Source organism: Apteryx rowi, unplaced genomic scaffold, assembly GCF_003343035.1.
Source record: "Apteryx rowi isolate R43461 unplaced genomic scaffold, aptRow1 scaffold_152, whole genome shotgun sequence".
Classification (NCBI taxonomy): domain Eukaryota; kingdom Metazoa; phylum Chordata; class Aves; order Apterygiformes; family Apterygidae; genus Apteryx; species Apteryx rowi.
Window position 1 is genome coordinate 1,264,668 of NW_020447775.1, and position 12,029 is coordinate 1,276,696.

At 50.5% G+C, this 12,029-nt stretch overlaps 1 protein-coding gene across 1 annotated transcript; it reads left to right on the plus strand.

The window, feature by feature from the left end:
* The first annotated feature begins 484 nt into the window (after positions 1-484).
* Positions 485-11,138, plus strand: LOC112962701 (synaptotagmin-6-like). Its single transcript, XM_026059108.1, has 6 exons — positions 485-653; positions 1,895-2,010; positions 3,963-4,355; positions 6,832-6,951; positions 7,383-7,494; positions 9,357-11,138. The coding sequence occupies exons 1-6, from the start codon at positions 485-487 to the stop codon at positions 9,656-9,658; spliced, it is 1,212 nt and encodes a 403-aa protein (XP_025914893.1). The 3' UTR covers positions 9,659-11,138.
* Positions 11,139-12,029: the final 891 nt, after the last annotated feature.

The window sequence follows — 12,029 nt, forward strand, 5'->3', positions numbered from 1 at the left end:
AGCATCTGCCGTCAGGCACTGCCAGAAGGCAACAAGCACAAGTGCAAGTGACTGTAGGAGGCAGCACTTGCAAAGCAGTGCAACGCAGAGGTCAGTGAAGCAGGCGGAAAGAAAAAAAGCAGCTTGCTGGGAAATCACAGGTCCATCACATTTCCTGTGGTCTTTCATCTTAAAGAACCATAAGCTGCTAGCTGCTTTGTGAGTTGTTCTGGACAAAAGCAACGAAACCCAGCAGATTGACTCTGTTCTTATCATTGCCACACAGACAGGAATCTGTGATAACGCGGTACTGACCCTGTGAACGCAAGCGCATGTAAATAAAAACCTCACAAGTCCCCAGGAAGGCAACATGACTAATTTTGCACTTTTAGGTCACATTTTCAGTTTGTATATGCCTGCAATATAGACCTGTCCCTTGCCAATGCAGCAAGGCAATACTAGCAATGCTGATCCCTTCCTCCTGTCTCTTACAGGGGAAGAAGCTATGATACAGAAGAACTCCACCGTGACAGACTTGTACAACTTATGGCTGTCCTTTGCCAATGCCTGCAAGTATGGGATCTTGGCATTAGCCATCCTCTTGCTCCTGGTGGCTCTGACAATCCTAGCCTGCCAGATGCGTCAGCTCCAGAAACACAACAGAACTGGAAAAAGTAAGTATTGGGCAACAACATCCAGCAACCCCCAGGAGCCTGCGTTTCCACCACCCTTTGCTTTCAGCAAGGGACTCCCACCCTGGAGGAAACACAAGGGCAGAGTACAACTGCACTAATACCAATGTCCTCGGCCTTTATGCTTCCAAGCATAGGCATTGTGGTCACAGTCACACTCTGGCAAGCTGCAGGTCCAAGGTGCCCTGAGCTGAGGCCAGTAAGGGAGCAGTTTCCTCCTGCCAAAATTAAGTTGGCCATGTGTGCAAGACAAGAGGTGGGAAGCTGGGGCAGGCGAACCTCTCCTGGTTGTTTCCTGTACTTTGGGCCTTGTTTCTTCCCCTTATGGGATCCTACAGGCACACTATGCATGTACAGTTGTTGCACCCTCGCTTTGCCAGGGACAACACTCCAGGCAGCTGCCTCTTCACCAGTCTAGAAGTGTCAGCATGGTTTCCTCCCTCCTCTCAAGCCCATCGCTTATSTAATGCCCCAAGTGATTCTGGGCTCACTGATGCTTCCTCACTATCAGGTTCCAACTTTCCCCGGCCTCCTGTTACCTGGCCTCAGTAATCCTACTCTGCTCAGATGCTTTTTGCTAAAGGGGGGGGGGAGAAAAAAAAAAAAAAAAGAGACAGAACTAAAAAAAACCCCACAACACACACCTCTCTCCCACTGCTTCTGCTTCCTCCTCCCTTCTCAGCTGTGTAAGTGCACAGACTGTGTTACTGAAGGCGGCTGACCCCATTTCCCTTGCCCGGAAGCAGCAGGCCTAAGTGCCATCTGAGCACAGCTTGCTAGACTGCTCGGAGCTACGTTCTTGTTGTAAGCACACTGCAAGGCCGTCCGCAAGGGATTCTGCGCCAGCAGAAGACACCAGGCAGTTGGCGTCACACCCACGCTATGGCAGCATTAACACTGCAGCAGATCCCACTAGCAAAGCCGTGCTGGTTACACCACCACCCCTGCAGGAAGAGAGGCAGAGTGAGGCCTTAGGGTCCCCTGTCCTCCTACCCATGCCCCAGGTTTCCACGGAGGAAAGTCCACCCACCACTCTGGTTTTTGGGGTGCCCCATCTAAAGGCTCTGCTTTCCAGAGACAGGAGCCTCAGGATTTTTTTTAAACTCAACTCTCCAAAGGCTTTTCAAAACTAACAAAGAAAAATCTCATTGCAAGACTTTCAGCCTCCAGACTTCATCCTTGCCAAGCTAGAGCGCTTATTCAGCTTTTCTTTATTCCCACAGAGAAGAAACACCACAGTGAAGGCTGTGTTAGGGCAAAGGCAGAGAAGGGCACCTGGGGAGAGAAAACGCCACCTTTTCTCCTTGACATCACCAAGCGGAACAACACAGGTATCAAGGCAAGTACACTGGCGCTCGGGCAAAGTCACAAGTCATCCTCATTTTCAGAAACCCTGTGGGATCAGGAGATGAACTGACTGACAGCTTCTTACCAGTTAAAAAACAAGACACAAAACCCAAGGAGTCCTTGTGGCAAGGAAACAGCACCCAAAAGGGCAGAGGGAGAAGCAAAAGCTCTTCCACTTGCACAGGGTCTCCTCATTACAGTCCAYGTGCACCAGGACCACACATCCACTCAGCCTCATTTCCCCAGCAGGACTAGACAGTCACAAAGAYACAAAAACACCAACACATCAGGTCACCAGCCAGCCCCATTGCATTGGTTTTACATTTATTGTGGCCTACCCACAGCACAAGCTCGCTCAGGTAATACACTCCAGCGTACCTCCGCCTCCCAGAGCGTACTAGAAGTACCCTACATAAATTTTGGATGACAAATTCAGGTTTAGACCTCTCATAAATAGGGCTGCTAGCAGATGCTGCAGCTGTTCAGGCTGCAAGCAAACCACAGCAGTCAAACATCACATTATGTGGTAGAGGAAGCCCCTCCACACCTATTTTTGGGTAWATTTGGGACTGCTACAGAGCTTATGGAAATCTGCTGCTAAGGGAAGTAAAAAAATTGGCAGTGCAGGAAAACTGGCAGAGGGAAAACTGTTGGGGGGGAAAAAAAAAAAAAGCTTTCTCCAGTTTGATCAGAAGTTTGATTTCTACTTGCTCTTCCTCTATCTAGCTCTTAAATCCTTACCTAAGGAGCAGCAGTGGTTTGCACCTAGCTTTTCCATCCCTTCTCCCTCCTCCATGGCTGGAGAGGTCCAGTTTCTTCTCTACTTCCAGACTGCTTCTCCACTTACCAGAGTGGATGTGGTTTCCAGTAAAATGAATTCCTCAAGTTCCTGGTGAGCTTCCTGCAGCTGGCCAGGCCTCACTGCAAGAGCCAGAAACAGAGCAACAGCAAAGCACAAACAGCTCCTCCACACAGACCCACAGCAGGAGGTGCAAGAACCTACTCAGCAACAGGAGAGAGGAATCAGCACTAAAATACCACCAGCAGCTGCTGAGTACAAATGGCTATTAAAGGGTTGCAGCTGCTCATCTCTGACTGATTAAAAGAAGAGCCAACACCAGAAAGAAAAGCATGGTGAGAGGAGAAAAAAGCTAAAAGAGAGGTCGTCGTGCATGACCAGGAGCATGAAAGCGGCTGCTTTGGTGTGCTCGCTCTCGCTGTTGCAGCACGGCTGTCAGAGTCCAGTGTGCTCATTTTCAGAGAAAATAAGAGCAAAACCATTTTCAAGTTAGCAGAGATGCCTTGATTTATGTCAGGTGAAGGTCTGACCCCAGTAACACACACCACTAGCCTCACCACCTTGTCAAACACCGGGTGCTTGCAGAGGGTTGTTATCTGCGTATGGGAGCAGCGAGGGCAGGCGGCTCCGCAAGGGCAGCAGGCCGGGAGCCGCGGGTGATGGGCAGGCAGGCAGGGCTGTGCCCTCACTGATGAGGGTGCAGACCCCCAGTGCCTGAGCAAGACAGGCAGAGTGGGTCAGGTAGCAGTAACCAGGGCCAGCCGGCGGTGCAGACCGCCACGCAASTCCAGAGCGAGGAGGCAGGTCCGAAGTCGAGCCAGGAAGCCGAGTCCGTGGGTCAGGATCTGGATCAATGGGAACATGGCCAGACGTGGGCCTGGCTGCAGCGCAACTCAGGCAGGGACCAAGGGCAAGAGCAGGAGATTAAATGCAGCTCCTAAGTGAGGCAGGGGGAGCCCTGCTGAGGCTCCTTCCACCTCCTTCCTCACAATAGTCTGAACAAATATTAGACACCTGCGCTATATCCCCCTGGCATAAATGCACCTTCATCTGTTTGTCCTGTAGGAGGAAAGGAAGGGACGTTCAAGCCTACCGGACTGTAAAAGACCCTCTCTCTCTCTTCCTCCTGTCCTTGTTTGCCTTAGATCCAGAAGTTACGAGCTGAGCTGGACAAGCCAAGTGCCTGCCTTCCCTTCTCCCCCACCAGGACGGAGAACCTGAACGGYGCGAGCAGTGATTTGGATTTCCTGCACAGCTCCCGGGGCAAACTGAAGTTTTCTCTCCTCTACKGCAGAGAGCAACGTGAGCTGCTTTTGACAGGCCTGGAGGCCAGGGATCTGCCTAGCCAAGGCYGCGCCAAGTCTTCTGTCCGTATCCGACTGCTGAGGCAGGTCCCGTCCCACATCCCTGGGCTCCAGTGCATGGTCCATGAGTGGCAAAGCCAGGTGGTGAAGAACTGCAGCAGGCCAGCCTTTGGGGACAAGTTTGTCTGCTCCCTGCGGGACACCRAGGTGGAGAAGAGCACTCTGAAGCTGGAGGTGGGATGGGGCTGGCTCAKGCCTGAGTTATCTCTGTGGTGAGCTAGTTCAATTAGTAGACATGGAGAACGGTGCCTTGACCACAGGCGAGGTGTGTGATGGGAGGCTCCCTCCATGCTGGCCTCTTCAGAGGTCTCCCTCTTTTACCCTTCCAAAGAAAGCAGAGTGGATTAGTAGCTCTCTAAACTCATTCACCAGGTCCTCTCAGAGTGCAGCCAGCAGAGATGTTGGCCTTTCAGCAACACGAATAAGACCATGATAGCCAATTACATGAGTCACCAGCAGCCAGAAAGCCTGGAGCTCCTGAGATGTTTTGGCTTTCAAAGGGGTGCCCTAATAATTTCTTGGACATTTTATTCCTGGGCTCTGCAGTATYTACATAGAGGTGATTTAATTTCCCTGAGGCACCAGATGGTGCCTCTGGCTCTGTGTCTCCCTTCCATTGACACAGGCTTTTCCTGCGCAAATCCACTTGGATGCATGGACCTGCAGCAGATACGGCACAGAGACTGCGGCCTGGGGTAAATGCATGGCACTGCAGGGAACRGGCTGCCTCTCCGAGGAGAGCTGAGGGATAGCACGTGGTGTGGGGAGAGCAGGGCTAGCTCTGATGGAGATGACATGATGAGCAGCCTATTATGCCTAATTCTTACTGYGGCTCGACTGGTTCCGAGTTGCCCTGTTCGGAGATAGTTCGGGTCTGCCTATATTACAGTGCAGATGTACCGCTGAATGCCCAGGGGTATTAAACATACCTCATACCTTGGCAGCAGCTAGCTGCGAGACTTCCTACAGACTGGGACATCTTTGAAAGCTGTGCTGAGGGGACAGGAGCAAAGCCATTACTGGTGAAATCCACAGTGGACAGGTCATTTCCCAGCCAGTCGCCTCCCCGCAAATAATCTGCAGATGTCATAAGCCAGCAGGGAGAAAGGGCACGAAGCTGAAGTCCCTGTGGTTCGTACCCTTGGCCATGCTGTAATGCTGAGCCTGAGAGCTCTGCTGGCAGCAGAGAGAAGTGGGTCACCCAGAAATCTAGAGCTGCGCTAACAGGAGTGAACAGACAAACCAGTACTGCAGAGTTGGTGCAGACGCACATGGCGCGAGGCATTAGCTAGAGACGTAAACAGCCAGGGACAGACAGATTTCCACGGGAGTCACGTAATCCTTTAATGGCCTCCGCCGGGTTTTGCTCCCTCCCTGGAGCAGCCAGCAATTGCCATTTCAAAAGATGTCACTGGACTAGATGGATTGTACATCTGAACCCGAATGGTGATTCCCGCGTGTTGCTAAACTTCTCATGACCCTTGACAAATGTCCAGTAACACACTACTTCAAAGTTTCTCTGATTTGGCAGTTAGTTTTCCTATCTCGGTTTGTTTACTCTTCATTCACTTTTTGTACGGCACCTTCACCAGCAAGAGCACTTGGCAAGTTTATCAAAGGAAACCGCCGCAGCAAAGCAGCAGGATGACATGGGTAGCTGCAATGGCAGGGCAAGAGCACAGTACACGGAGGAGAGATGTGCACACAGAGCAAGAGGTGGAAGGAGAAATGGAGATGGAGCTAAGAGAGAAAACACAGGGGAGCAAGAGCCATAAGCTGTTGAAGTGGTTTCATGCTGCTCTCTTAAAGACTCCAGCCAGATTCACACATTGACATTGAGTTATAGGATCCAAGTGTGAAGGACTGACGGCAATAATTCTCTCCCCTGTCAGGAAGCAGTTTTAAAAGGCTTCATTTCAAAATTAAAACATGCCTGCATACAACATGTGCACACAGCGATGGCCACACACCGTGACCATACTCCCAAGACTGGCGGCACGCAACAAAGCCCGGGAGCTCAGAACAGATGTGCGGAAAAGCTGCATGCTAGAGAGCAAAATGGGGGAGAAACAACTGCGGGGGGGACGTGGAGAGGAGACTGAAGCCATGTGTGAGCACCCACAGTAAAAGCCCAAAGCTGTCACGAAACAAGTGTGGGCAGCTGCTGAAGGGCATGCCCTTGTGCAAGGGCCCACCTGCTCCTCAGGCCATCGCTGGGAGGGATGCAGACCTTGTACGGAGGTAGGGATCAGAGGTGGTGTGGCCTTCGCACAGCCTGTCCAAGCTGGGCTGAGAAAGGAGACTGGGTGAGACAACACTACTTAATATTCAGTTAGGCAAATATCAGAGAGTGGTAAGGGGTAAGCAGAGATGAAAGAGTGGCAGAAAAGTTGCTTCAGGTGATACCACCAAAAAAAAAGCMTCCAAACTCCACTTCTTAGCATAAGCCTCCTTTGCTACCATGGCATCCCAATCCTGACCCTTGAAAGCCTAGTGACCACTAATGAGAATGGAAATGCATGGAAATGGGCCTTAGAGCAGGAGCTCCCCTTGGAGGAGGTTCAGCTGTGGTCCATGTGGATGCACCTGTGACACAGCTCCATCCCGCAGCTCTCCCTCTGTGGACATGCTGGTTTCCTCTCTTCCACAGGTTCAACGCTTCGACAAATACTCCAGAAATGCTGTGCTGGGGGAAGTCAGAGTTGCCCTGAGAGACCTAAAGGCTTCCCAAAGCCTGCTTTTATGTGAAGATCTGCAGAAGAGTACAAAGGCAGTGACTCTATTACATTGGCCTTAACCAGTGTGTCCAAATAGTGGCTGGGAGGGATGTTAGAACATGGATGTTAATACAACCATCTCAGTTTTATTAATGAAAAATTCCTGCCCTGCATCCTTGGGGACCATCTGTGAACCTGGATGAATTTAATTTCACACCTATCTTTCATAGATAGGCAACACAGCGAAGGCTACAAAGGACTGTTGCTGGCAGTTGTTAAAAAGTTAAAAAGCTAAAAAAATTCAGTCTCAAGAATGCTGGAAAGCCAGGTATGGCCAGAACGCTGTAACGGTCCTGCAGTCTCTGTCGCTGAGGCACCAGGGCCCTGACGAGCTGCAGAAAGGTTGAGATGAGCCCTTGGTGGCTGTAGAGGCTGCTGTGCCAGACATCCGCTCACTGCGTGCCCGCCCCTGTGCCTTTCGCAGGATGTTGTGGGAGAAGTGCTCGTGTCCCTGAAGTGCCTTCCCATCTCCCAGAGGATAGAAGTCGGGCTGCTCAAGGCAAAAACTGCACCCCCTTGCAGCACTGCAAATAAGAGTAAGGGTTTTATTTCCCCTGCTGCTCCACTCTCTACTCTGCTGGCTACTACTTTTATCCCACCTATACAGAGGGATGGGGAGGTCTTTGAGAGAAAAGGCATTTTTGTGCTCGTAACTCCCCCAGCACTGGCAGAAAAGTGCTACCGAATCAAACCACAAGTCCAGCTGGCCCAGTGCCCGTCTCTGAGAGTAGACAAAGTCGAGAAGAGTACAGAAGCAGGGCAGGCATAAGCGAGACTTCCCCTCTGTGCTCACCCTGCCTCCAACAAGATGTGGCTCAGAGATTTCCCAAGCTGGCTTCTGTGTATTTAGAAATTCCCAATGGATTTCTCTTGCTTGCACTCATCCAGTCTCCCCTTGAATCCCTGTAAACATTTAGCATCCACAGCACCCTGTGGCAGGGAGTTTCGCAGCCAAACTACACTCCTGTGAAGAACCACCTCCTTTCRTTGGCTTTGAATGTGCCACCTCCATCGGTTGCTTGTAGTTCTTACGTGACTGTTACAACACTGAACGCTGCCGCACCACTCTGAGGCAGCATGCAGCCCTCAGCTCTTTTCAACAAGGTGGCCATCTGATGTTAAATCCCATGAGTTTTAACATGAGAACTGCTTCCACTGACCCAGCACACTAATGAAATGCTCAGCCACTTCTCTCAGGCAGCATCTTCCCCTCCTCTTCCCTCCATCATAGGACTTGAATCCCACTTCTGCAGAGACCCAGAGACCAGACTTCAGTACAGTCCTGTTAACCCCAGTATAGAGCCAATTTGCTTTTCTTCTTGAGGATTCCCTGTGGTGGGGACAGTGTGGAGAGGCTACAGCGCACCGCTATCATCTTTCAATCTCCACTGATGAAATGGCCCTTTGAGGCCATGGACACTTGAAAGCAGCATTAGAGATGCTCTGCATTGCAGATAAGCTGAGGAGAAGCTCCATACCTTGAGAAAGCTGAGGCAGAGATACCTTCTTCTCCCATAACCCAACATTTGATGTTGATAGCCAGCACAACCCAATCACGCTTCCAATTTTGGGTCCTTGTCTTACATGGGTTTCTCCTCTGCACCAACCAGCTAGTTGCAGGATGGGAGGGAGGGGGATGATCTGGCCATTTGCCTTCTGTAGTGCAGAGCAGGTGAGAAGATGGGCAGCCCTTTCCTTTGCCTCTCTCTGTGTCCTGCTCTCCCTCTTGTATTTCCACACACCCGTTTCCCCTTGGGACTGAAAGAAACACAGCAGATTTTGATATTCTTGAGCTTTCCTTTCCTAGGCTGAACTCTTCCCACAGCCCTACGTGCTCAAAACATCTCTCATCTTTTCCTCTAGAGCTATAGTTTTCCATTGCACTAATTAAATGCAGGCAAAGCAATTTGCAAAGGCTCTTCTGCATTGTTTCCTTCCAAGCCTTGATGCAGGTGTTGGATTTAGCATAAGCACCCACAGGGCTAATGAGAGTAAATCCTTTCCTCCATCAAAAGCCCTGTTTCTGCTTACTTCAGAGACCCTTTCACAGCTGCAGGGACTACGCTGAAGTATATATACCCCCCTTAATAAATCATGCCCTATCAGCACAGGATGGTAAGGATTGCCTAAGTCCTACTACTTACATACCTACAAAGATGGGGTTGCCTAGGTCAGGTGGTCTGAATTCCAGCAGTACTGAAGCCAACACAAGCTTTGTTACTAACTTTGAGAAATGAGTTAACAATATTTCGCCCTAATCAACACCCAGCCCATTCCCAGCATAGCTAACTTACGCAATAATATGTCGACATTTGAAGTGTCCAGCTCTGGGACAGAGGTTGATGCCCCAGTGCTCCCCCCACATTTCATTTTTCCTCTTTCTCTTTCCCTATCACAGATGTATATGCAAGGATAGATGTTTCCTGCAGACACCACAGACAAAAGCCCCAGAAATCCAGGCTGCGGGCCCACACATCACTCATCGTTTTCAAYGAGACTTTCCTGTTCCACATGTCCGAGTCTTCAGCATGGGATTGCACAGTCCTTGTCTCCATCTATGAAGTGGACTCTGACCCCAGGTGCCTCATTGGACAGGCCACCCTGCGGAACAGCAGACCAAGCAATGCGGCTGACCACTGGGACCTCGTGATGAAGTCCGTCCAGCAGCCCGTGGCTAAATGGCATCCTCTGCTTATTTAGAGGGGAGGACTTCTGCAGCAGTTCCACGTGGTGGATCTGGTCAGATTTTCCTACACAGAGGCAAGATCAGCAGCGCTCATAGCGGGTATATCTAAAGACGGGTCATAGCCTGAAATTCTTGCTAAGACATGAATAGAAGTAATAATCTTTTAATCTCCTTTGGCTTTCCCCTACTCCTTACTGCTGCTCCTGGTAGGAAAAGGGTTCTCCATCTTTGCTGAGTCCGCTGTCATCTTTAATATAGCAGCAGGGGTTTCAGCAGAGCCTGGGGCCGGAGAATATTTATACCTACAGAAGGAGACAGTGCCTGCTCTGAAGTACTCACTGCTTTAAGTAGACAAGAGGAAAAAAGGGATGGGAAAGAAGAGGAGTCAATGCCCACATTTACAGAACACAGAGGCATGGAAATATTAATTGATTTGTCCAAGATCAAACCAGGAATGTAGCTGGGAGTTTGAATTTCTGTTGAGATCTTTTATGGCCTCTCTAGCACCTCAAAGAGCCTTCATCATTCTTTTACTACTAGCCTCACAGACTTGGCTTATTACCACATCTGAGTTTCTCATAGAAAGAGTGAAAGCAGAGGTCCCYCGGGCTCTTGGAGTGAAACTGTCTTGGTCTTGGCACCACTGTGCTTGCACAGACACAGGCTTCAGCTGATGGGATGCTAATGGGAAAGTACCACCCATCTGTATTTGGAAACGTCAGCTGAGGACTCTCATTAGCAGTACAGTCATGTCAAAAATAAACCCAGACACCTCTCCCTGCACAGTAGATACCTAAAGCGGCGCAGACCTTGTCAGTGAGCTCAGGGCCTGGCTGACACGAGGGCAATATGCATTCTTTCACCTTTGTACACCAGCGGTAGCAGGGCTTTTCATGCAGCTGGGAAGCCGCTACCTTCAGATGATTGTGGCTCACCTCTGGTAAATTTATCTATGCCCAGGGCTCCTCAGATTTAGTGTTTGATTTGGGGCTAATGACCACTTGTAAATAGGCATCTCCCTCAAGGGAAAGAGGTTGTTCCCCTGAACCTGAGAAAGCGGCTGCTGTGCTGGAGATCCAGGCACCGGGTTTGCCCCCACAAGCAGCATTACCGGGGTAGCTGTGGCTGCAGGACTCTGCCCTGGCTGCAGGACTGAAAGCAGGAAACCCCTAACTGACACAAACCAGCAGTCTGTCCACTTCCCAGTGTCCTTCTGCAGCAGAGACCAGCACCAGACTAACACGGAGAAAACCTGCAGCTGGAGCACGGCGAGATCTGCCTTCCCATCCTCCTCCTCCTYGCTCCAGCTAGATCTAATGACTAAAGAGTTTCTTGCACCCTGAAGCATGGATTTTAATATTCCTGCTGACATTTTTACTGCCATTAATCCTCACAAATCTGGATATTCTTGCTGTCCATATCCATCTAGTCTCTTTCTGGATCTTGATGTATTTTTGGCCTCAGGGAATTCCTGGACATGTACACTGTATGTTATGCTGGAAAATAAATTAAAGAAAGAAAAATTTTTCACAGCTTAAAATTTCCCTTCACCTGTCATCTTGTCCTCATCAGATAAGAGACCCATTTGTCATTTCATACACTTTCAGCACGTCCTTCTGACTAATCTCCCAGCCTTTCGAGCAGCAGATTCCCTCACATAACAGCCATCCTCTCTGCCTCATCTGCAGGCTGCCGTGGGCTGGAGCTCCAATTTTCCTTTTTTTCCATAGTGACACTGCTCAAAAAAACCCTGCCCCCCTGCCCCAGCCGAAAGACACACAAGATCTCACCTTCTGAGAAATCTGTTAAGTGCGTGGACGGGTTTTGCATACAGTGCGCCCCACAAAAGGAATGACTCAGCTCGCAAAGCCTTTCGTTCGTGTGGGAAGCGAGTGAAATGAGGCCAGTACAGAAGGGGGAGGAGGAAGTGGTTTCGGCACTGAAAAGGGCGCTTCTGCATCCATGCCTGCCTTCACAGGGCTCCTCTCCTGGTTGCTTGCCCCGCAGAGCGCCTTGGGTTGCAAGGCGGATCAGACGCCCTTGCCCTGTGAAGGGAGGGAGGCTGAAGCTGGCGGGAGGAAGGCCGGAGGAAGGCTGCGATGCACAGCAGGCCGTCAGCGATGCTGGAATTGGCGCAAGGTGTCCCAAGAAGCCAGGATTCACCTTCCCAAAGGGCAAAGCCCAGGTGGGTCCATGGAAGTGGATGATGACACRCCAAGAGTCAGGGAGTACCCCAAGGTACCTGCGACGTGCAGAGAAGAGCGCTCTGAACTCAGGTCTCCTGGAGCAGAGTGGTTTTCCCTGCCATACGCCGTACAGTAACATTGAATGTCACTCGCCATCAATCAGCCCCTCAGCCGCAGTGTCTCTGCAGGAGATTACTGA